Source organism: Artibeus jamaicensis, unplaced genomic scaffold, assembly GCF_021234435.1.
Source record: "Artibeus jamaicensis isolate MK-2021 breed Jamaican fruit bat unplaced genomic scaffold, CSHL_Jam_final contig_391, whole genome shotgun sequence".
Classification (NCBI taxonomy): Eukaryota; Metazoa; Chordata; class Mammalia; order Chiroptera; family Phyllostomidae; genus Artibeus; species Artibeus jamaicensis.
This window is the reverse complement of record NW_026521814.1, coordinates 7515572-7541539: the sequence shown is the minus strand read 5'-3', so window position 1 is coordinate 7541539 and position 25968 is coordinate 7515572. Positions and strand designations below refer to the sequence as shown.

At 38.4% G+C, this 25968-nt stretch overlaps 1 protein-coding gene across 4 annotated transcripts in view; it reads left to right on the top strand.

Annotated features, from left to right (window-relative positions):
* Positions 1–25968, top strand: part of ABCB11 (ATP binding cassette subfamily B member 11) — a 107109-nt gene that overhangs the window by 47102 nt on the left and 34039 nt on the right. For all 4 annotated transcript variants that reach the window (XM_053665241.1, XM_037140689.2, XM_053665242.1 and 1 more), the window contains exons 11-19: positions 333–446; positions 2478–2588; positions 4525–4650; positions 6655–6858; positions 8817–8987; positions 9442–9643; positions 10537–10612; positions 14786–14888; positions 24603–24767. In XM_053665241.1, the coding sequence (XP_053521216.1) occupies positions 333–446; positions 2478–2588; positions 4525–4650; positions 6655–6858; positions 8817–8987; positions 9442–9643; positions 10537–10612; positions 14786–14888; positions 24603–24767 (1272 nt within the window). The remainder of the gene's footprint in view (positions 1–332; positions 447–2477; positions 2589–4524; positions 4651–6654; positions 6859–8816; positions 8988–9441; positions 9644–10536; positions 10613–14785; positions 14889–24602; positions 24768–25968) is intronic.

The following is a 25968-nucleotide window of genomic DNA, read 5'->3' as shown; positions in this document are numbered from 1 at the left end:
GCCTTAGTATTGTTGTTATTATTTTTGGTAGTAGTAGTATAGTACTAGTAGTAGTAGCAGTAGTTATCCTAATAACCAGTGTACTAGTGCAGTAGTGTAGCAATAGCAGGAGTAGCAAACGCATATTGCACATACCAGTCTCTAGGACAGCCAAGTTAATCATAGTATCTTTATTGTTTCAAGGACCCTTTAACCAGAGAAACCATTATAAGGCTACTTATATAATAAATTATTGTATCACTACTCTAACCCACTTTGTGTTGATTGAAATCTCCAAGTTCACCTGGATAGCGCCAAAACACATGAAAACTATGTTTATCTCTCCTCATCAGATTTTCCTCAGTGTTATAGTGGGAGCTTTAAATCTTGGCAATGCATCTTCTTGTTTGGAAGCCTTTGCAACTGGCCGTGCAGCAGCCACCAGCATTTTTGAGACAATTGACCAGGTATGTGAATGCTTAAAGTAAAGGCCATTCACAGGTTGGTGTGGGAAGAGAAATGAACTCTTGAGGAATTTGCCCTCAGTGTGAAAAGCTATGAGGAACTATCACAATGCCCTTAATTCAGGGGTACTTAATAAATGTTGTCATGAGTCAGAACTTGTGAATTCGGCAGGCAAGAGTGAAACAGAATCAGTAAAGATCCTGCTGTCATATCATCAAGTTGTAACTGGGAAATAGGCAATAAAGAAGTAAACACATTCAAAGATAAGATAACATTGGACAGGACACTGAAAGAAATAAAATAGGCCAGTGTGATTGCAATTAGGGGTGGGAAGGAGTCTTTAAGTTGAGTGGTGGTGACTGCATCATCTCTGAGGAGGAAGTATTTGAGCTGAGCACCAAAGGAGTAGAGTTGGCCATGCAAAGGGAGCCTGGGGTGGGGTGGTGCATGGGAAGTAAGAGTGGGAAAGGTATTTATGGAAAAAAGGCTTCCCATAGGAAAAGGGCTTGGTGAAAGAGAGGGAGTGAAACAAGGTCAGTGTAATGGAGCAGAGTAAGCAAAGAACAGAGGCTGGAGGAATGGTAAGGGACTAGATCGTGCAGAATTTGAAGGTCAAGTTCATGAGACTAAATTATCTTCTAAATGGGACAGAAAGTCTATACAAGCTTGAAGAGGACCCTGGTAGTGTGGCTAGGATTTTTCTGGCTAATCTCTTGAATCAAGCTAGAGAGCAAAAATCCAAGAACAGAAAGGGAAAATGGCGGCAATGCGTTTTTCTTCCTCTCTAAAAAAAAATGCCCTGGGCTAAGAGAAGCCCTGTAAATCCAGAGGTGCTTTGTGGGTTCTCTAAGTCATCATTGTATGAGGGGTAACCTGCCTGAGAAAATTTCTCATCACTTTATCTGTTTTATATTTTGGGGTTTTATGGATTTGAGATATGGAGAGATTATTGAAAAATCACAGAGCCCTGTTGAACAATCCAAATTCCACCTCACTCTTGGGTTGTTATATGCTCAGTTAAGACGATGAGTCTAAAAGGCCCCTGAAATTATTTTTTAAAAATTAAGGCATTTAAAAATTAATTTAATATTTTTATTAAAGACCTAAGAAGAAAGCAGGCTATACTACAGCTTCGAATAGAGGTATGATCATAAATTTCTCTCACTGGTGTGGAAAAGAAAAGAAGCTGACCCAGGAGTGTCTGGCAGCAGGAATGAACCCTCACTCTCACCTGGTTAAGTTTTAGGTTAGGCTCACTACTAACAACAGCAGAGGCGAAACTCAGCACATCCACTGAAAGTCTGTAGTGTTCGAGGACACCACCTGAGCACATTTAGTTGGTTTTCATCACCCTTTATAATAGATACTCAAATGTTAGACCCCAGTTTGGTTGACTAGTTGTGCGGCCTTAGGCAAGGTACTTAACCTCTCTGAGATTCCTCCACTTCCTGAAGTGAAAAAAATGGACATATTATCTCTCTTGTTAGGTTACAGAGATAATTATTTACATTAAAAAAGTATTCTAAAACACCTTGTACATTGTCTGCTATGGTATCTTAATAATATAATAATACCTGGTAATCTTAAGATATACTAACATATTAATTATATATCAGTATATAATAATATATCATAGTAGTATATCAATAATTAAATTAACTAATGTAATATTATATATAATTTTAATTAATTGACAACAGTTTATATTATCTATAGTCATTTATATTACATATAAATAACTATATATTGTAGATAACATATTTACATATAATATATATAGCATATATGTATTAATATATGTGCAATATAACATAATACTCTTACTATATAGTAATATCACATTAATATTTCAATAAATGGTAGTATTATTACTATGATTAATAATTATTTAATGTGGAAGCAACTTATCTTTAGTGTATCTCTGCAATATTTTACCTGGCTCTTATTCTCCTTTATGAGTAAGTTCAATTGAGATGGACAGTAAATGCATCTAATGCATGTTGTTGCTATATCCCTTTTATATTCCACTCCAGAAACCTGTTATTGACTGCATGTCAGAAGATGGTTACAAGTTGGATCGAATCAAAGGTGAAATTGAATTCCGTAATGTGACCTTCCACTATCCTTCCAGGCCAGAGGTGAAGGTAAGAGCCAACCTCTCCCCCAGGAACAACAGCATTTTCTTCGTTGATAATTCATTTCCAGAGCCAAACATTGCTTGTTTCTCTGAAGCATGACTCAGTTTCCAGCAGCATGGGAAAGGAGCACGTTTCTCTGGAAGTGCCCTTGGGTGTTGTGTCATTTCTCAGGCACCAAAACCACATTCCTTTGTGACGCAACGATGTGCAAGTTCCTCTGGTGGGGACAGTCTGGCAGCACATTCCAGCGAAGTGCACTTTATGACACTCTGCAGAAATGAGTGTGCTGGGTCCTGTCATCGCAACCGCAGGCTCCATAAACTGCAAGGCAGTCAGAGCAGTGAAGGGGTGCAGCTGCGCCCGGCCGCCTCCTTAGCAACAGCAGAAGGCAGCACGCTTGGGGTGGACAGGGGACGAAGTGGCAGAGGAGAGCTGCTGCCTCTGCAGTTGTTTACTTCTTATCTGTGATTTCACAGGGCCACTGGGTCAGTCCTCCGTGCAAAGGTGATCTTGCAATGTGCTCATATGTGACCCATGGTGAAGAAAATTCAGTTTTCCTGTACCTACTGAGCAGATGTCTTTAAAGGCAACTTACTCTATAGGAAAATTGAGATCTACTTCCCCTGGATGAATTGGCTTTGAAATGACACTTATTCCTCATTTTGAACAGAGTATCTCTAGCTACCCTTTCTTAATATGTCTGTTATCCCCACAGAACTAAATTTCATGCAACTTAATTTTGATACCACATACCTATAATGCACACATGCATCTATCCATCCATCATATGTATGTGTAAAGCATACATACATGTTATTATATTTATGAAAAAATATTTAATTAATGTTTTATGTATTACACACACACACATATAAACATTAGCTGTCATAAAATATGTGAAAGTACTTTGTGAAATGTAAACCACAAAGTAGTGTTCACTCAGTAAAGATCTTTGAAGGGATGGCTAAAAAGTCCTTTTATATTGTTTGTTTAGAACCAGCTCAGAATAGCTATTCATGCAATACTAGTTAAACTGAAACACAGTTATTTCATTTCTGCTTTACCTTCTAGTCCCAATGCCAAGAGCTTCTTTTAATACATATCTTCTTACTTAGATCTATAAATACTCTTCATTCACACCCAAGTATGCATTTAGCCTTGCTGGGCACCACAGTGTCCGGAGACTGCAGTGATTAAAAACAAAGAAGCAGCAGAGCAGTGCACTCAGTGCCTGCCTGCGGAGGGCGGGGGGTGATTCCGGTCCAGTAAAGGGTAATTTGTCAGCCTCACCCTCCAGTCACACAGAGGACCCCAAACCGGGTCTACATAATAAGTATAAAAAGCACCACTGAACTGGTGAAAATATCCAACAGATGGTTTTGAATGACTTCTTGTGCTCCCCTTTCCAGATTTCGCAGCATTCAGTCTCTGCCTGAAACAGAGCTTTGCACCGAGCAAACACACCACGGCCACTCAAATAATATGCCGCACACAGTGCAAGCGTATGACAACTTAACCTTGCACACTGGTTTATTATTAATATGTGGTCAGTAAATTAGCATTATATTTCTAACTTGCTTAAAGTTAGAAATGTCCCTTAACTAATTGGGACAGTTTTCTTGGGGTCTCCTAGTATGTCAGAAATGCTTCAAATTAAATCCTGGAACATTTAAAAGTTAGGCCTGGTTGATTTACTTAAACTTTGAGGGTTACTGCATATTTTATTATATTTGTTGGCCATAGCTATCAGCCAAATCATCAGTCACATGCTAAATGCTAAAACCTCCTCCTAGGCACTGTTTACTAGTTGGCTGCTTATCCATGGGTGCCCGTGCACACTGTTTCCAGCGCATAACCAAACAAACACAGTATCCTCACAAAGCATCGTAACTTGTAGCCTTACTGCTGATGATCTAAACATTGTTCTTTTCTTTTCTCTCAGATTTTAAATGGCCTCAGCATGGTCATCAAGTCAGGGGAGGTGACGGCTATGGTAGGACCCAGTGGGTCTGGGAAGAGCACTGCCCTGCAGCTCATTCAGCGATTCTACGACCCCAGTGAAGGCATGGTGTGTGTCTTCCAGAAACTTCTTGATGCAGGGGATGGGAGAGTGCACACGGTGATGACGTAGTCAAACACAAAGGCCTAGTACACACTGAGGCCATCCTGACACACGCATAGTTGACTCAGTGTTTTCACTTGCTGCACTAATTCCTGGCATGACCGTGCTCACTGAAGAACCAGTCCACTTGCTCAGTCAGGGGACTGACTGTGCAGATGCATTCCAAGTGGGTACTTCTGCCTCTTCAATGAGCCAAGGTTTTAATTTATTTCTTTCTTTTATAACAGAATTATTATTATTCTCCTGAAGTTCTTCAAATGCCAAGTATAAGAAAGCTTACATGGCCAGAATTAACAGAGAACAGCTCTTTTTTTTAAGTATATTTTATTGATTGTGCTATTACAGTTGTCCCAGATTTCCCCCCCCTATTCCCCTCCACCCTGTACCCTGCTTCTCCAGCATCCCCTCCCCCCCCCCCGCCACCTTAGTTCATGTCCATGGGCTGTACATATAAGGTCTTTGTCTTCTCCTATACTATTCTTTGGCATTTCCTGTACTATTCTTAACCTCCCCCTGTCTATTTTGTACCTACCAATTATGCTTCTTATTCCCTGTACCTTCTCCCACATCTTCCCCCTTCCCCCTCCCTATTGATAACCCTCCATGTGATCTCCATTTCTGTGATTCTGTTCCTGTTCTAATTGTTTGCTTAGTTTTTGTTTTTGGTTTTTAGGTTCAGTTGTTGATACTTGTGAATTTGTTGTCATTTTACTGTTCATAGTTTCTGAACCTCTATTTCTTAGATGAGTCCCTTTGACATTTCATATAACAAGAGCTTAGAAGGGAGTAAAAGGCAGAGAACTGTACTTGAACAATAATTAAGAAAAATAAGAGCTTGTTGATGGTGAACTCCTTTAACTTTACCTTATTGATTACTGCTTGAGGAGTTAGGTTTAAAAAAACATACAATTTCAGAAGCTACTTAGTCTTTTTTTCTGTGTGTTTATTTGATTATAAGCATAGAATAAAACTAAGAAAATAAATATTAGTATTTTCTATTTATTTATCACATATTATAATTTAAGTACTTAATAAAATGATCACTTGTTTTCACAACAATTGCAAAAGGTAAATATCATTTTACAAATGTGGAAAAAGAGTCAAAGGAGATTGAGACTTGCCCCTGACTTGGACCAGGTTTGTTGGATGCCAAAGGCTTTCATTCTCTAAATCACTCTTGTTGACATGTCCTTAATGCTTTGGGACAGAGTCGTTGGGGTACATTGGAAAGACTTCAGTGTAATGCATTCTTATAGTGCATGTGCCACTATGCTAACATGGCAAAGAAACCAGGATTTTCCTTTGTCACAGACATTTCATTCTCTGATTGGATACTTTTTTTTTGCCACATATCTGCATAACTATACTCTTAATATGTACACATCATGGCTTCTCAATGTAAGATTTTTATATTTTTGCTAATAATGGTAAATTTAATATTCTCATCCCACTTGACAGTTTCAATTGCTGTTGAACAACAAAGTGGAAATTGGTGAATCTGGCCAGAAAGTAAGATTTACTGTAAAACGTATATACAAGATAGGAATCATAGGAATATACAATGATAGGGATCATCGCTTATTTTCATTGTGTCTTTTGAAGACCATTTTAGGTCACAAGTCAAAACATAGTAAAAATATTAAAAGTACGGTGAGTAGCTGATTCTATTCTTTACTGAGAAACTAAAACCTTTTGCCTGAAATCTTACTAAATTAAGCGACCTTCCACATCATTTGTGTTTCTGCAACAAACTGTCCTACAGCTCTGTGTGATTTCAGTCATATACTGTCAATCATTCTTACATAAGCAACCGCATTCTAAGAGGAACTGTCTCTGCTACAGCCTTGTCGGTCGCTCCCTTTTCTCCCCACGGGCTAAGTACAAGGTAGCATTATGTTTCAGAACCCCAAGGGAACCCGGGACAGACGATGTTGTGCTCACGCTCTCTAGGTGACTTTGGACGGCCATGACGTCCGCTCCCTTAACATTCAATGGCTCCGAGCTCAGATTGGAGTTGTGGAGCAGGAGCCTGTGCTCTTCTCCACCACCATCGCCGAGAACATCCGCTATGGCAGAGAAGACGCCACGATGGAAGACGTAGTCCGAGCAGCCAAGGCAGCTAATGCCTACAACTTCATCATGGCGCTGCCGCAGGTAACCCTCGTGTCCATTCAGGGGGAAACGTACGACAGGGAAAAACACTTCTACGATATGTCTTTCTTTTCATTTGAATCCTAAATTATCACGGACATATTTCAGTTTCATGCCTGGAAATGTACCATGAGTTTTCCCCTTCGTTTGAAACTGTGTTGTTAATCTGTTAAAAGTCTACCAAATTGGGAAGCTTTTTTAAAAAAAAAGTTCACTTTAACATAAATACAATTTCCTTATTCTTTCCATTAATCACTGTCTAAGCAGATGGTAAATTTATGTGGCAATAACTTGCACAATATTCTTTTGATATCTCCCATTGTTATTTAATTTTCCTGTGCATAGGCGGCTAATAAATGTCCTCAGTAATGTACCAACATATTCAAAAATTCCTCCTTTATCTTCATTTTAAGCAACAATGCCACCAGAACCAACCCCGTATTATTATATGGATTTTCCACCTAAGGGTTAGCTAAATCAAAGAAGGGTTATTACTAGTTAAAACATATATAGTGCTTACTACAAACCAGGCATTGTTCTAAGCACTTTGCATCTATTTAGCCCTCACAACCATCCTTGCCCGCAGCTACTATTGTTCTCCTAAATATAGATGGAGAATTGAGGTTCTGAGAGGTCAAATAACTTGCTCAAGGCAGGAGAGATCAGGTTCACACCCAGGGATCTGGCTCCAGAACACTTTCTTTTTTTGTTGTTCTTCCTTCCTTTCTTTTCTTTTCTCTTCTCTTTTCTTTTTCTAAGCCAGTACTATTTTATTTTATTTTATTTTATTTTATTTTATTTTATTTTATTTTATTTTATTTTATTTTATTTTATTTTATGTTGTTGAAACTATTACAGATGCCCCCGTTCCCACCCCTGCTTTGCCCCCTCCAAAACACTTTCTAGTCAACCTTCTGAATTTCCCGTGTGGACAGGATTACAGCTGTGAGTATAACGTAGTGTGGTGGTTAAAGTGTACAAAGCTTTAGCATCAGAATGCCTTCATACAAATACTAGCTTCTCCACTTGCAAGCTTTATAAACTTGGGGAAGTTACTTTACCCCCTTATACCCCAAAATTTCCTTATCCATCAACTGCAGAGAATAGCAGTACTTACCTCATGGGGCATCTGTGAAGACTAAATAAGAAAACGTGTAAAGCTCAGCTCTCTGCTTTCTTTCTTTCTTTTTTTTTAAGATTTTAATTTATTTATTTATTTTTAGAGAGGGGAAGAGAGGGAGAAAGAAGGGAAGAAACATCAATGTGTGGTTGCCTCTCACATGGCCCCCACTGGGAACCTGGCCCACAACTCAGGCATGTGCCCTGACTGGGAATTGAACCAGTAACCAATATTGGTTTGTAGTCCATGCTCAATCCACTGAGCTACACCAGCCAGGCTCTGATTTCGTTACATATGGTGGGTGCTCATCTCATGTTGACTATTAATACTCAAGAGAAGAGTCTGACATCACGGCTTTGTTGTTCCAATATAATGTTGTTCCTACATGTGCAAGATGTTGAGTAGCCCTTTGCTGTCAATGGTAATGATTATAAAGATAGTTTGGTCATTTATTCACAGTATAAAAACAGCCTTAGCGTTGTGTTTTCTCTGTTGTCTAGCTAGAGAAAAGAGATAAGATTTGATATGTGCTTTAATCCTCTAATGGATTTTCAAGACTCTAGTCAACTTTTAGTTTGGTGGAAACATCTTATTTGAGCTTGAGCTAAATAGAAATATTTATACAGACAGTGAATCTTGAAATGAAAGGATAAATCAATTTGTTTATCTTACACACAAATATTGGTGAGGCAACCCACCTGTTTCAGGAAAGGACATTTTAGTAAAAGCTGAATCTATGTGGATTCATACCTAGGAGGAAGCCAGAGAGGACCTCATGATAGATTACTGTCAGGAATTATCGAATTCTTGCTTGTTGTTACTAGTATCACTTTCTTCCCAGAAATTTGACACTCTTGTTGGAGAAGGAGGAGGCCAGATGAGTGGTGGCCAGAAACAAAGAGTGGCCATTGCCAGAGCCCTTGTCCGAAACCCCAAGATCCTGCTTTTTGACATGGCTACCTCGGCACTGGACAATGAGAGTGAAGCCATGGTGCAAGAGGAGCTGAGTAAGGTTTGTTAAAAGTGTGAGTTTGTTTTACATGTGGACGTGTTTGTGCTGCTTTAGAACAGGCTGCTATTTGAGAGAGGAGAGGGAGACGTGACATGGGTCAGTGTATCCAGTTTGACTGTTTAGAAAACATTGGCTGACTACGATGTTCCACACGGTTGAACAGAAGGCACAGGATTCGCTTCCAAAAGTCACGTATATCAAATTTAAAATCTGGTTAAGTCTAACTTAAAACATGTGACTTTTAAATTCCTTTTTTTTGTTTGTTTTTAGCTGTCGATTAATAGCAGCAACAGAACAGCAATGTGAGAAAGTGTACTGGCCATTTCTAAAGCCTATTTAAAGATTTTCCCAGGGACCAATGTTCTGACTTACTTGCAAATTCAGAGATGATCCAAAGGTCAATGTCAGCTCTGTCTTACAGTCTCATTTAACGGCACACTGTCCATTGTTACAGATTCAGCAAGGGCATACAATCATTTCAGTCGCTCATCGCCTATCCACAGTTAGAGCTGCAGATGTCATTATTGGTTTTGAACATGGCACAGCGGTGGAAAGAGGCACACATGAAGAACTGTTGGACAGAAAAGGAGTTTACTTCACTCTAGTGACTCTGCAAAGTCAAGGAGATCAAACCCTTAATGAAGAGGGTGTAAAGGGCAAGTGCCTTTTTCATTATGCTTATACATTATGTTAAATAGTTAATGTGTATAATGCTTTATGTGTTTCCATGTACTTTAACATAGACTGTCTCATTTGTTCTCGGATGCATTATACAAATGATAAAGGAAAGGACAAGAGCTCAGGAGGTTGAGTTAGTTAGTGAAATAGAGCTAGAATCCAGGTCTTCTGTGGAAAAATGTTCAACTCCATCCTCCTCCCTTTCCCCCAAACTTTGCAAATAAGAAAGGTTTCCTCTAGTGTCCTGCACACAGTAGGAGTGTTATTCTCATTGGTTGAGTGAATTAATCAATGACTAAAATATTTTGCACTTATTTTTACTAATGTAAGTAGATACTTCAGGCACTAGTGCCCCTTCTGAATTTTTCAACCTAAATTTTTAGATTTGGTAGTTTATCCCAACCTATATCAGTCAACCATTCCATACTTTCTATATCATATCACATATCAATTTTTTAACTCTACTGGGTATAACTCTATAGTTTAATTGTACATAACTGCATGCATTTAACATGTGTGATTTATTCTGAATGTTTTTTTTTTAATTTGGTGAGTCTGTTATTTTTTCCCCTACTTCTAGTGAGCTTCCTTTAAGTTTTTTATGACTGATGCTATAACGTGTCTATTTCTATGGTGATAACATATTGGCTATTTTATATATATACAGTTCAAAAGATTCAATGTTGCTGAGTATTTTGAAATATTTTTGTTAGAAGGTGCTAGACAGGTGCTACTTACTGCAATAAAGTTAACAGACTGCTTTAGCATCAGATGTAGTAATAATACACGAGGCAGGCAGAGTAAATAATTTTATTTTCATACAGTTCTGCTTATGGCATTCACTAAGGAATCCCTCACGCTGTGTTAACAGGAAAAGATGACGCCAAAGGTGCTTTCCTTGAGAGCAAACAGAGCTTTAGTAGAGGGAGCTACCGGGACAGTTTAAGGTAAGTTCAAACCATGGGGTTTGAAACCAAGATTTTAAGGTTTTCAAATATTCTTAGGAGCCTTCTGCAGCAGTGATCCTCTGGCAGTGTCTCAGGTGCTCCCAGCGGACCCCTGAGCACAGCCCCAGGGCTTGGGCAATAGCAACAACGACCCTTGGCTGTACTGACATTCCTGTTTCTAATTCATGCAGATTTTTTTGTTTAACTTTATCTTCTCATCTTATTAAGGGGTAGGGTGGTGGTAGAAATGCTCTGTAGTTAAAATGTTGTTTATTGGCATTAGAAAGGAGGTTTTCAAAAAAATCTGTGTTTAGTCTTTCTCCCCAAAGCTAACTGTGAAATGAATTACCATCTTACATGGAAGTCAAATTCATTTCTTTAGCTCTAATCTTTAACCTACTGACTTGCAACTGAATTCAAATATTTCTTCTTCCAGAGTAACCCATCCAAAATCATATTATGCTTTAATTAGATGAAGTAAGAAGTGTATTTTCTAATGTTTAGAGAAAATGTTCCTAAACACCAGCTGTTTCTTTCTTTTTTTTTTTAAATTTTAACTCTTTTTCTATGGATGACTATAGTATATTCACTCTCAAAATATTTTTTGGAGTATGATTATTAGCAAGACTTTAAATTGTAGTTTTTTGTCCTGGTTTAAAAGTTTTAATAAAATAGGTATTTTAATATTAAAAGACTGAATTAAGAATTCTGCTCAGGAATATGTCTATATTCATGAAAATGTCATTGAAGATTTTTTTCTTAAGTTAGAATAATGTAGTAGGCAATGAACTGACAGCATATTTCTCTACCATTTTCTTAGCATTGCTAGATTATTTAATTCAGGCAATGCTCTGAGCAAAGCTGTTACAGGACTTGTTCAATTCAAGATAGTCAGCTAATAATTTATTGCAAAAAAAATGGTTAAAAAGCTCAAAACAAAACATTCGGGTAACAACTTCAAGTAGTTCAAATACAAATTTATTTATTTTTAATATTCAAAGGATAGTCCACTAAGTTTATGCTTAGAGTTTTGTATTTTTCCTTTCGAGAACAAAACTATACAGAAAAATTTCATAAAATGCTATTTTATTGAATTTATTGAACTTGGAAAATAATAAAATGATAACTTCAAGGTACTCTAGGAAGTAAAATCTATAAAATTGCCAAAGTTATTTGTTGGTTTTTATAGACATCTGGCGTTATGTCTATTCATGCTTTTCTTCTGAAAGCAGGCAAGATCAGGCACACATGTCCAGTTTGACTGTAGACTAATCATGCTTTTCTGATTAGAGGAAAAAAATTAAATTATAAGGATCATTGGAGTCATGACCTGAATATAAACTAACTTCTTAAACACAGAAAATGACTAGGCATCTCTTTTGATCATTAGGTGAAAGGTTGCAAAGAAGAGTTTTATGTCATGTCAACAAGAAAATGGATGTTTTCTTAACTTTCCAAATGAACCAAATCTACCTGTTCCAAGTAGTTTACTTACAGTTTATTATTAGGACCAAATAAACATTTTAATACCTACAAATATTTTCTGTTTGACCATTTGTTCTCACAAGTTACATGTTTTGCTGACTAGGATGAGAAATCCAGACATACGGTCCATACGGTCCATAATAGCTCACAGAAAAGAGCTATTAACCTTCTTCAGATAAAAATTTATAAGTTTGAGAGAGAAGGATGGTTAAAAATACCTCATTGTGTATGCTGACAGATTTTATTTTGCTAAAAGATGACTAAGTGGAGTGTTAATTTGCATCTTATTTCCTTGCCTACAGTCTTTCTGAAGGCTAAGTCTCTCTTTAGTCATGTATTGTAGGTTCAAGAATAATTTAATGGATGATAGCAATTAATTTCCTAACTAATAATGTTGAGAGAGAGCAAGCATCTATTCCCCAAATTCGCTGTTTTTATTTGCAGTAGGAAGTGGTGATGCAGCTTCTGAGAAAGGGAGTGGCAGATGTAGGTTTCTGGCAAGAGGTGAGAGGGAATTATAACTTTGGCCTTTATGGTAGATTGGAAGGGGAACTGGACGACAGGTAGAGTGCCTGGTGAGCTGTCTTACTGGGACGGACAGCCTATGACAGACATGTGGAATGGTATGGGGGATAGGAAGAGAGACTTAAGACATGTAAGATTAAAGAGTAGAAGTCTGAGGGGACGAGGGCAGAGATCTTCCCATGCTCAGAACTGGAGGAGTCAACTGTATTTTTAGACCTTCCTCTCTCCACACACTCCTCCTATGGGTTCTAGTGCTTTCAGTTTTATTTTAGCCCCATGACCTCAAGTCTCAGCCTTATCATGCACTCATCCTTCTCCAGGTGACACCTGTCTGTTCCCTACACCTTCTGGAGAAGACAGCTCCACCTTAGTTACCTAACTCAAAGGCATGACTCTATTGCTGTAGAGCTTCAGATCAGGTGGGAGGGAAATGTGATGTCCCAGAAGAAGCCAGTTTGGTAGCAGGCAGTAGGGCTGAAGAGAGGTTTCATGCTTGTTCATGATGAGGTTTGGCAAGGGTTTGAATATGCAAGAGTGAGGAAGAGGGAGGACTTGAGATAAATGCACCTGGGTTGTTGAACCTGGATGACTAAGAGAATGGCGGTGCCATTAGCAGAACGTGGTAACAACTTAGAGTAATTAGGTTGATGAATTACTGCGTTCTCAAAAAGGCTAGATGGCACATATAATAGGCACCGCCCTTATATTTGTTTTAGTCCAATTTCCCCTGGTTAGAAATGATAAAGACTTGTGATAGAGATAGGGACTTGTGAATGGTTCTATCTAGACTGCATTAAGCAGTTGAGATAGGTCTCTTCATCTCTAACTTCTCTCTCTTGACATCGTATTAATTCCAATTAAATGCTTTGATAAGGAAGCTTCCCTCCTCTCAAGTCTTCAGCATTGCTGTATCATTGAAAACTCTGCAAATGAATGAAAACCTAACCCAACCTAGTTTAACCTCTAAAGGGAGAGAATCACTTGACATAACTAAGTAGTCCTTGAAGGATGCTTTGGCTCCTGGCAAGGCTGAGTCTTCCAAGAGTTGTCCAAATCTCTCTTCACTTCTCAGTTCTACTATTTTTTTTACTATTTGTTTTATTTGTCAGGAAGCTTCTTTCCTTAAGAGTTTTGACATAATTACCAGCAGCTCCCAATGCTACATATTTTCAAATTTAACCTAGAGGAGAGTAGGAGTCTCCTTCCCAGAAATTTCAGGAAAACAAAACAAAACAACCTGAACAATTATTGCCTATATCTGTCCTGTACCAAGTATACATAATGAATATTCCTGTTCTCTCCTCTCCTCATGCTTCCATTTACATTATTCTCTCATTCAGAAATGCTTTTCCTTCTAGCCTACAAAAGAACCCCAAATCCTCCATTAATCACCTCTTCCAAGAAGCCTTTCATGGTAATACTTGCTGCCATACATTTCTTTTTCCTTTAAATTTCCATACTCTTTATTCAAATGTGCTTTATAGCACTTTACACATTCTTCCTTAGATTTAAGCTCCTTGAGGAAGAAGCCTGTGATTGACCAGATCCCGCGACACCTGGAACTGGTTTGCATGTTGCAGTTGCCCAATAAACATCTGCTGAATGAATGAATGAACACGTCAAGCTAAATTAGATTTTGTTAAGATATTTGTTGATAAATGCATCCTTAGAGGTGAGATATAGCGTGGAGGAAATCTCACCAGGGGTTCTTTTCCCTTCCACTAGCTCATTTGTATCCAGGTAGCATTACTTTAAAGTAAACACACGGTGGGGGCAGGGTGGGGAGAGAGAGGCCAACACTACAACTCAAACCCAGAAGGGAAGTAAAGGCAACAGACCATTGCCATCAACGTGATTAGCAGAACCATGTAGGTTTGGAACAGGTTTGAGTCTCACATTTTTCTGGTAAACTAGTAGACAACTTTACACCCTTCTCTTTCTCCCCTCTGGATTAAGGTCTAGCTTGGGGCTCAGAGCAACCCCACCGATTAATTCTACCCTAAGAGTAGTTCTGTCAGGTCTAACCACAAAGCTCCCTTATCTGGTTACAGTGTGACCTGGAAAACATTTCTGCATTTGACATGCGTTGTAAACTTGGATACTAGTTGAGTCCTGTTCCAACCTGCCTACAATCTACAGAGTCTTTCTTCTTTTTATTTACAGAGCTTCCATCCGGCAACGCTCCAAATCTCAGCTTTCATACTTGGCACATGAGCCTCCATTAGCTGTTGTAGGTCATAAATCTCCTTATGAAGAAGACAGAAAGGTCAGTAACCACACACTCATGAGGGAATGATTTCTCCTGGGGACTGTTGTGTGCCCTTAAGACCTAGAATGTGAGTTTTTAAGGCCTATGTCTAGTAATATTTCATGAAGTCAAACTAAATGGAAGAACACATTAGGACCTGATGGAAACTCTAAATCTTACACAATCTTTTTAAAGAAACAAAGATTAATTAATAACTTTTAAGAATATGTGGTAGACTGGACTATTAAGGGTTAATTAATAGTCCTTAACTATACCATCCTAATAAACATAGGCAAATTGCATGTACTTAATAGATACTTGATTATTCAGATACCCTTTAAGAGTTTTTAAGATTATCTGAAATGTTTTTCCCCAAATTTTAAAATTTGTTTCTTTAATTATAATAACCTTGGCAAAAGTGTTTGATCAACAAAGATATTTGATAAGGCTAGCCTTAACAAGTCACCACAATTTTTTAAATGAACGAATAATTGACATACAACATGCTATTTGTTTCAGATGTATATCATAGTGATTTGATATTCACATACCTTACAAAATGACCCCCTGCAATAAGGCTAGTTACCATCTGAGGTAACTAATCCATACTATTAGTTTTAACATAATTCATAACAACACAAACATGAAAGAGATAGGAGAGGAATAACACATATAGCAATATAGAACCTTCTTCATCAGGACGCACGTATCCAAAGTCGTCGTGGGCACTGACTTTCACACAAAGTGACCACCCTCCTCCCTAAGGACTTTCTTAGTCATCACACTTTATTCTTCAACCCTGACACTCTTACTTTTGATCCCCCATTACCCTTCATTTGACTCTTCATGGAAATTTTATTATTGAACTTTATTTGAGGTCATGTTATCTTATCTCCTTACTTAATGATAAGCTTCTTTTAAAAAACATATGCTTTGTCTATGTATTTTTTAAAGATTTTATTTATTTATTTATTTATTTTTAAGAGGGAGAGGAAGGGAGAGGGAAAGAGAGGAAGAGAAACATCAGTGTATGATTACTTCTTGTGCACCCCCGACTGGGGACCTGGCCTGCAACCCAGGCATGTGCCCTAAACTGGGAATCAACCAGTGACCCTTTGGTTCACAGACCAGCACTCAGTCCACTAAGCCACACTAGCCAGGGCCAAATTATAAGCTTCTTAAAGTTGGGGACTATACATTATTTTTGTTTGTATCAATTTGGGCACCTCACCAAGTGCCCTGAACCTAGTAGGTCACTGGAAGATTTTAAAACTAGTATAAAAAATTGAATTTCTACAATAAAATAAAGACTAAAATACCATATTTTTCAAAGGAAATAAGTCAGAATATTTTAATCACATGCACATTTATTACACATGATATAATTTCAAATTGTCTTTAATGATTGCAATGTGAGAATTTATTTTGAAAGTAATCGCAAGCTTTCATTCACAATGACAAATTTGGAAGAAAGTGTAGTACTACTTATGACCTTATGACTAAGAAGGATTCTTACGGTTCTCTTTTGGTTTCAGTGCATTAATAGTGAATAATAAAGTCCTACTACCTAATAGAGTTGTTTTAAGTAAATTTCTTAGGTGAACACTTTTTCTTGGGAGCAGCAGGGTGAATCACAGTGAGAGAAAACATTTAACAAGCATGATCGCTCACTGCATTTTGCCAGTAAGGACTTGAATCTTCTTCAACTTCTACAGTAGAAATTGGTATTTCATTGACGTTTTGGTGCTGCGACGAATAACTACTAACTACGAAGCACGTTACATAAGGCGTTTAATAGAGCTTCGAGGGAGAAAGAATAAAACACGACACTGAAATTTCAAACATAGCAGCAGCAATCATATTCAATTTGTGCATTTTTATAGTTTTTTTTCCTCTGGGCAAATATTTGACAACAGCAGCTAGAGCGTTAGGAAGAAGAAAAAATCTGATTTTGTTGTTGCTGTTGTTGAACCCGGTAGATGGCCCGGCACCGTTGCAGAGAACAATCTGATTCCTTGGAGGTCAGGTCGCTGTGGCGTCCTTATGATGCAGGGAAAACTCCGAGGGGAATCATTTCAGCAAAAGAAAACAAATCAAAAACAGAGTTTTGTTTTAGAGATGTAAAAATGTTCCATGTAATAGTCTACTCATTAGCAATGTAAATTAGAGTGGAACAATTAAACTCAGTTCAATGTTAACCAGTATAATTTTTAAAAGAGCCACTTTATATTTCTCTGTCTAGTTAAGGGAGAAAAGAGAAGGAGGAAGAAAATGACAGGGAAGCCAATGTGATTTTGCTAAAGCTTCAAAAGGAAAAGATCTTATGCTTCTATTAGTATTACTTGCTTGTATGGTAATTATATGAAAATCTTTAAGATTAAAAATATCAAGTATTTCTATGAAGGATACAGTAGAATTAGGGTTAATAAATTTTAACATACAGAATTCTAACCCCAGTAAATTTTAAAGTATTTTAAGTATTTGAGTTATTCTAATCTCAAGTAAATTTTAAAGTATGTTCATAGTTTACTAAACTCTGCAAGCTCAAGTGCTGGTGACATTCTTCCTTTTTAGAAGCTCTAACCTTACCTTCTGTTGATGGGGAGAATATTCTTATGTTGCAGTGCAAAAGGTTTAATTACATAAAGAAGTCACTCCACCTTGTGGCCTCTTAGAGTTTGACTCTGAAAACATAGACGGTGTGATAACCATTTCGTGGTTAGCTGGGCTCAGTGCAGACTACAGGCCACTTCTTTTCACCCTCCAAGCTGTACTATTGGCTCTCAACAGTGGGGTTGGATCTTCGTGATAATGCTCATAAAATTCAGTTTAGGATTAGGGGAAATCGGCAGGTGAGGGTTTTTAGTCTCTGATGTATAGGCATCTCTGTCAGTTTAACTAGAACACAAGATAAAATAGAGGGGTGGGAAAAAGTAGGTTACAATAATAGTAAATAATACAATAATAAATGCATAAATAATAACAGAATAATAAACTTTGTTTCACATACTCACAACTGTAAATCTACTTCTGCCCATCCCTGTATATATGAAATCAGTCAACATTGTTGGGGAGGAAAAATTTATCTCTACTGCCGTTGGTTCTTTGGGCTTTGTTGAAGAGTTAAATTGACATATGGGGTCTCCATAAGAATATGAGACCCAAAGACAAATAGGCAATTGAAGCTTATATGTCTTCCAGAGCTAGGGAAGTGGATAGATATCTAGGACCTTAAACTGCAAGAGAACAATTCACAGGAAGATAGGAAAAGCAAATGTTTGCCAGACAGCACACAGACAAAGGGGCACAAGGAGAATTTTGAATAGGCAGGTTTTGCTAAATTGCCCTCAGTCTACCACACATAGCTCATATTCTTTGCAGTGATCTCTGGTGATAGTTCCCTTCCTGGAATAGGCCCTCTATCTAAATTCTTTTTTTTTTTAAATTTCAGTAGTTCATTTTTATTTTATTTTTTCCATTACTATTTATTCCCTCATATGCTATTCCACCTCCACCTACCCTCTCCCTGCTGTAATCACCACACTCTTGTCCATGCCTGTGAGTTATTTTTATTTTTTGCTCAGTCCTACCCCCACAACTCCCCCCTGCCCAGAGCTGTCAACCTGCTCTTTATTTATGAGTCTGTCTCTACTTTGCTTTTTAGTTCAGTTTGTTCATTAGATTCCACATAGGAGTGAAATCATATGGTATTTGTCTTTCCCTGACTGGCCTATTTTGCTTAGCATGATGTTCTCCAGGTCCATCCATGCTGTCACAAAGGGTAAAAGCTTCTTCTTTGTCATGGCTGAGTAGTATTCCTTAGGGTAAATGTCCCACAGTTGTTTTATCCACTCATCTATTGATGAATACGGGGGCTGCTAATCATCAGAGAAATGCAAATTAAAGCCACAATGAGATATCATCTCATACTTCTCAGATTGGCTATCATCCATAAATCAACAAACAATAAGTGCTGTCGAGAATGTGGAGAAAGGGGAACCTTTTTGCACTGTTGGTGGGAATGCAGACTGGTGCAGCCACTGTGAAAAGCAGTATGGAGATACTTCAAAGAATTAAAAATGGGGACTTCTGGCCAAGATGGAGGCATGGATAGATACACTTTACCTCCTCCCTTAACCAAAAGAAGAAAAGCAAAAAATTAAAAACAAAAAGTAACCAGAACTGCCATAAAATTGAACTGTCTGGAAGTCTGACAACCAAGGAGTTAAAGAAGGAACCTTTATCCAGACCAGTAGGAGGTATGGAAACAGGTGGCAAAGGCAGAGAGGACTCGTGGCAAGGCAGTGCTGGCTGACTAGGTGGTCTCACATTTGTGTGCAGATAAACTAGGAGGAACAACTAAGGAGAGAGACAGACCATGCAACTGATGGGAAATAAAGCCTCAAAATCTCTGACCGAAAAAACCTGTGAGGGTTGTGGCAGCAGGAAACACTCCCAGCCTCATGGGAGAGGTCATTAGAGAGACCCACAGTGTCCTAGAAGGTACAAAAACCCACCCAACTGAGAATCAGAACCAGAAGGGCCCAATTTGCTTGTGGGTGGCTAGGGAAGTCACTGAAAGCTTGCCGAGAGCCAAGCAAGTGGCATTGTTCCCTCTCAGACCCCTTCCCGCCACAGAGCTCCACAACACAGCAATGTGGGTTGTTGCCCCACCCTGGCCAATACCTAAGTCTCTGCCCCTTACTACATAACAGGTGCACTGAGACAAAAAAAAAATATGTCCCAACTGAAAGAACAGATCAAAGCTCCAAAAGTAAAACTAAGCAATGAAGAGATATCCAACCTATCAGATGCACTGTTCAAAACACTGGTGATCAGGATGCTTACAGAAATGGTTCAGTATGGTCACAAAATAGAAGAAAAAGGGAAGGCTATGCATAGTGAAATAAAGAAAAATATACAGGGAACCAACAGTGATGGGCAGGAAACTGGGACTCAAATCAATGATTTGGACCAGAAGGAAGAAACAAACATTCATCCAGAACAGAATGAAGAAACAATATTTCAAAAAAATGAGGAGAGGGTTAGGAACCTCTGGGACAACTTTAAACATTCCAACATACAAATCATAGGGTTCAGAAGGAGAAGAGGAAGACGAAGAAATCAAAAACCTATTTGAACAAATAACAAAGGAGAACTTCCCCAATCTGGCCAAGGAAATGCTTCTAGGAAGTCCAGGAAGCTCAAAGAGTCCCAAAGAAGTTGGACCCAAAGAAGCATGAATCAAGGCACATCATAATTATATTACCTAAGATTAAAGGTAACGAGATACTCTTAAAAGCAGCAAGAGAAAAGGAGACAGTTACCTACAAAGGAGTTCCCATAAGAATATCAGCTGATTTCTCAAAAGAGATCTTGCAGGCACAAAAGGGCTAGAAAGAAGTATTCCAAGTCATGAAAGGCAAGGACCCACATCCAAGATTGCTCTATCCAGCAAAGTTATCATTTAGAAAGGAAGGGCAGATACAGTGCTTCCCTGATAAGGTCAAGTTACAGGAGTTCATCATCACCCAGCCCTTATTATATGAAATTTTAAAGGGACTTATCTAAGAAAAAGATTATCTAAAATATGCACAGTAAAACAACAACAAACTTACACTATAAACAACTGAACCTAAAACAAAAACAAACTAAGCAAACAACTAGAACAGGAACAGAATCACAGAAATGGAGATCACATGGAGGGTTATCAGCAGGGAGGGTGTGTGGGGAGAATGAGAGAAAGTAAAGAGAATAAGAAGCATGTATGGTAGGTAGAAGACAGGGAGAGGTTAAGAATAGTATAGGAAATGTAGAAACCAAAGAACTTATATGTACAACCCACAGACATGAACGAAGGTCGGGGAATGCTGGTGGGAGGGGGGACGTAAGGTGGAGGGGGAATAAAGAGGAGAAAAATAATGGGACCACTGTAATAGCATAATCAATAAAATATACTTAAAAATAAAATTAAAAAATTAAAAATGATACTGCCTTATGACCCAGTGATTTCACTTCTGGGAATTTGTCTGAAGAAACTCAGAACACTGAATTGAAAGAATATATGCACCCCTATGTTCATTTCAGTGTCATTTAAATTCTTTTAGGCAGTTAAGGAGGAGATAGATAGTGTTTCTGAATCTTTTGTTTCTTAAAAATAATTAGGCTAAAATAATCCTCATGCCAAAGAGACACATTTTGGGGTTGTGAAATCCTGTTCCCCTAAAGTTTTAAGTATTAAAAGCCCATCACTGCATCATAGTTAGCTTATAGGATATGGTTCAGGCATTTGGTTAAAAAATTGACTATCAGTATTTATTCATTTGAAGAATATCTGCTTGTCATCGTTACCATGTATTATCATCAAATCCTAAAGTCATTATTAAGGCAGGAGGCCCTATAAGTTGGCATGCAGAAATCACTGTAACAAAGTATAGAGAGAAGGACATAAAAGTTAAGTAGGAAGTTAAATTTTCACCTAACCTATAGAAAGAGAGGGAAGAAAGAAAACTGGGAAACACCCAGTGTCTAGCATTTAACCATCAACATAGTAGGTAAGCAATCAGTATTTTTTAAAAAATAATTGTTTTGTTGCATATATGTACCACGGGCATAAAAGCTTCCTTCACTCTCATCTAACAGACATCAACTGTACATCTCTATGTGGCAGGTATTGTGTTAAGGAAGCAAGGATAACAGGGCCACTGTCCTCCATGCACTGGAGCTGCTGGCAGGGCACTTCCTTACCTGTGATGAACAAATGAGCACTGTGCAGCTCAACAGAGCTGCAGCAGAGACCAACTCTGAAGTGAGGAGACACCTCCATTTTTATAACTTGATCTTCCCCTTTGAGTTACTGGTTTGCCATTAATTTATTCATCTTTCCATTCTCCATCTTAGTTCCTTTTTAGCTTTTTAATTTTTTTTGATGAGTAAATTTGTCATTAGCTTTACAAATTCAGAGACAAAAATCTTTCTGTACAAAATGACCTTAATTATATATTTTTTCTTCTCTTCTTCTACTATGCTTTTAGCTATATCAAATGGAAGTCAGTGAAAAGTCAATTGTTCAGGGACAGAGTTCTTGGTTTTTGCATCATTTAGTCTTTATAACCACATCTTTTAGGGGGTAAGGGAACAGTTTCTTTTAAAGTCAAATGTTTAGTAAATTTGGACAAAAAAACCCACCCCATTCAAATTAATTAAATCTTGCTTCCTGTTAGTTTATCTTGGAATGAGAGCCACTAGGCAAAGTTACTTCATATTGCTTTTAAATGTCTTAGCTATTGTGGTTTAGGGTTAGAAATACCTCCAGGTATCAAAAAGCCAGAGAAATTCCTGTCATGTCAGGCCATGTGTGGACCACCCAGTGTGAAGGTAGTGCCAGGAAATGTTGGGGTTTAATGTTCTGGCCGACACTTTCAAAATGTATCACCACGGAATCCCAGATACTTAGCGCTGGCCAGGGTCTTCAAGCTGGTAAACAGCACTGCTGAGGGCATCACAAAACGGGCTATGTCACCAAATTACCCGAGGAATATTGTTTTTAATCCTTACCGAGGGAACGTTTATTGATTTGAGTGAGAGAGAGAGAGATCAACATTGATGTGAGAAAGAAACATTGATCTATTGCCTCCTATATGTACCCTGACAGGGGGTCGAACCCACAACCTAGGTATGTGCCCTGACCAGGAATCAAAACCACAAACTTCCGGTGCATGGGGAGATGCTCCAACCAGCTGAATCACCTGGCCAGGGCCTGAAGAGTATTTTTTAAATCACAGATTCATACTTAAGCTTACTAAATTAGAATTTGTGGTGACAAGACCCAGGAATCTGTGTATTTAATCATAGATCCATGTGACTCTAGTATGCATCCAAATCTGGACACCAGTCACTATTGACAACTGTGAAGGGTCTAATATTTTCCTCTACTGCAAGTTACCAAGTTAGCCTGACACAATTTCATGGATGCTGGCAGAAAACACGCGCCCTGAGTCAGAGACAAAAGCTTTTGTTAAAGCAATATCAGCAGCGAGAGTATAGTATTTACGCTGGTTCCCCAGCCCAGCCCCCAGTTTTCATAAATTGATGCAAAAAGGGACGGATGATACCAGTAAATGAAGGGAGGTGCTTCATGGGAGAGGAATCCCAGCTTTGAGGAGCCTCTTAAAACAGGTAGTAAGCACATCTGACCTTTTCTTGGGATGGAGACACCATCTGTGTCTTTCAAGGCTATTTTTTTATACAAATATCCTTGAAAAATTAGTATGAACAAAGGCAGTCAGTGCTTCTGTTCACAATATGTGCAGAAACATGAGAAAGCCATAGAGAATTGTTGCCTTGGTCAAACTCATTTTGAGGATCAGGTAACGGAGACCCTAAGAGCTAAAGTGCTTGGTGATATATTCCATTGTTAGCTCCACCAAGAACCCCATTCTTCCTACGCCTATTCCACTCAGCTTTCCTACATACCTTTATTCCTCTCCGGCATTGATTCCTAGATTTAGTAAGCTGTTAGAAGTAAAATCATTGAACAGAAGGATTTGCTGAATGAGTGAGTAGTAATGACAAGTGCAAATGTTGAGGGCAGGCCAAGAGAAAGCTTAAAACGAAGGCAAGAGCACATCCATCTCTAGCTAAGCTGCCTTCTCCATCCTGTTTGGCTTGCAACTCTAATGACACAGACATGGTACAGGCTTTTATTTAAACTGAATTGGTAATATGAGCTTTGATTTATAAGCAAAATAAAAGCATTTAAAATTCCTTGCTGTTGTATGTTCCAGACATTCAGCTACCAAAAAGGTAAATGACTATGTGTTAATGAAAGAGAACACTAATAAAAGTTTTGTAGTCAATTTCCTATAGATATTTTAGTATATTTGAATGGAGAAATATAAAAATTATTACAGATCTATATAAGCCATGTAAAATCCTTTCTCAAATAAAGCATGTAATAAATTTAAAAATTATTGAATAAATGGGCCAAAGGCAAAGCACTGAGTAATATCGATAGCAAGGAAAAATGATGATAAAAAGGAGGTTTTTAATATAACATTTGCCTTCAAGAAGATAAAAATTTGCTGGCCCTGATGCTTTAATGGCAAATAAAGAGATCAGAACAGGGAAATAGTGAAATTATTTTCACTCCCTGTGGAGAAAATGTGAAATTGAGAAATCTAAATAGATTAAAATTTACTCTTGGGTACTAATGAAGAGACACCTTACAGAACACATGTAAATGATAACTGTTGACACCATTTCACAAATTTTAAAAATTATTTTGCCTCATTTCAGATACCCTGGCTTGCCTTAAGAAATTTGACATACCTTGAAAATTACACATGTCCTCAAATTTGTCAATACTACTGTAACACAATTATTTTTTTAAGTCAGGGGTTTATTTTTCTTGCAAATCCAACATATCTATTATTCACTGAGAGTCAGCACATATGCTACTTTGAAATGAGAACTGGAAGCTCACTTTCAGGTGATTCACCTCACTGGGCTCCCCTCTGCTGGCGACAGCGTGGTCGAAAGAAATTCAAAGTCATTCCTCACAAAATAACGACTCACTACATCTTACAGGTCTTTCAGGTCAGTCATGACCAATCATGTCACGACTCCTACATCTGTGAATGCCAAAAAACCTGCTTCATAAAAAAACAGAGTCTACGAGAAATTGCCTGTGTGTGCATTTGGATGATCAATCTAACCCTCTCTCCCCTCAAGGACAGCGACCTTCCCGTGGAAGAAGAAATCGAGCCTGCCCCGGTCAGGAGGATCCTGAAACTCAACGCCCCGGAGTGGCCCTACATGCTGGTGGGGTCTGTGGGTGCGGCTGCCAACGGCGCGGTCACACCCCTTTATGCCTTTTTATTCAGCCAGATTCTTGGGGTAAGCTAACAGCTCAACTTGCTTTATTCTCCTCACCTTTTTTTCTTCTCTCAGTGGATATTGTCATTTTTGATAGATTGGCTGTTTAACATATTTAGGGTTTTTTCCCTCATCTCTAAAGAATTAAAAATGCCCCTACTACCCCATCGCACCGAAGGTAAGAGGAGAAGCTAAGCACCGTCACTGAGGCAGGCGGGACACTCACAGAGCCACAGTGTCTGTAAAAAGGCGGCTCATTCGGTGGAGAAAGGGCCAGTTTACCTGTATGTGAACCAAATCAGAGTGCAAACAGGTTTGCTGAATAATGCAAAAGGGTTTGAGGGCTATTTTGACCTTGTTGAATTGCTGAGGTACAAAGTTTTACTTATAATAGGTTTTAGTGCATGTTGTGGAAGTCTCTGCGTTCCTGCTGATTGCATCATTGATACTGTGAGGTAGAGAGAAAACAGCAAAACGAGAGAGAAGTAATATAAGGCATGGGGAAAGATTAAATTTATTTGTTTTTCACTTCCTAGAAGTTTTGATATTTTCTATATGACTTCATCACTATAACAAAAAATAACTACAAACCTTAATTAGACATCATCTAAGCACTTGGTATACAACAGTGCATTAAATTCTCCTAATAACCAACTGCAGTAGGTGTTCATATTGTTCCCATTTTACAAAGGAGGGAACCAAGGCATAGAGAACTTAGGATAGCAAGTAGGGAATCTAAGATTCAAATTCAGGCAATGTGACTATAGAGTCAAGTTCTAATGCAACCTTATCATTGTTAAATTATTCATCAAAATGCTAGCAGGTTTTCTTAGTTGAGATTTACGCACACATACACATCTTGTGAGGTCAACAGGAAGCATGTAGAGAACTTCATTCACTTGTTCAAGGTAACACAGGCATTAGGTGATGGGGCCAGGACTAGAACTCAGCCTTGTGGAAGTCTAAGGATTTGCCAGCACACCACACCGTCAGAGCTCAGTTAAGAGTCCTAAGTTTTAATTACCCACCTCCTCTCTCTCCTCTCTCTGTCTCCTTCTCTCTCTCCCTCCCCCTTTTTTTCCTCCCTTCCCCCTCCTCCCGCTCCTCTTCCTCCTCCCTCTCTCTCTTCCCTGGCCTCTCCCTCTTCCCCTCCCTCTCCCTCTCTCAGAACTCCTGACCAGAAATAAATGTTCCTACAGGCATGAGCTGTACAGAAAGTCCT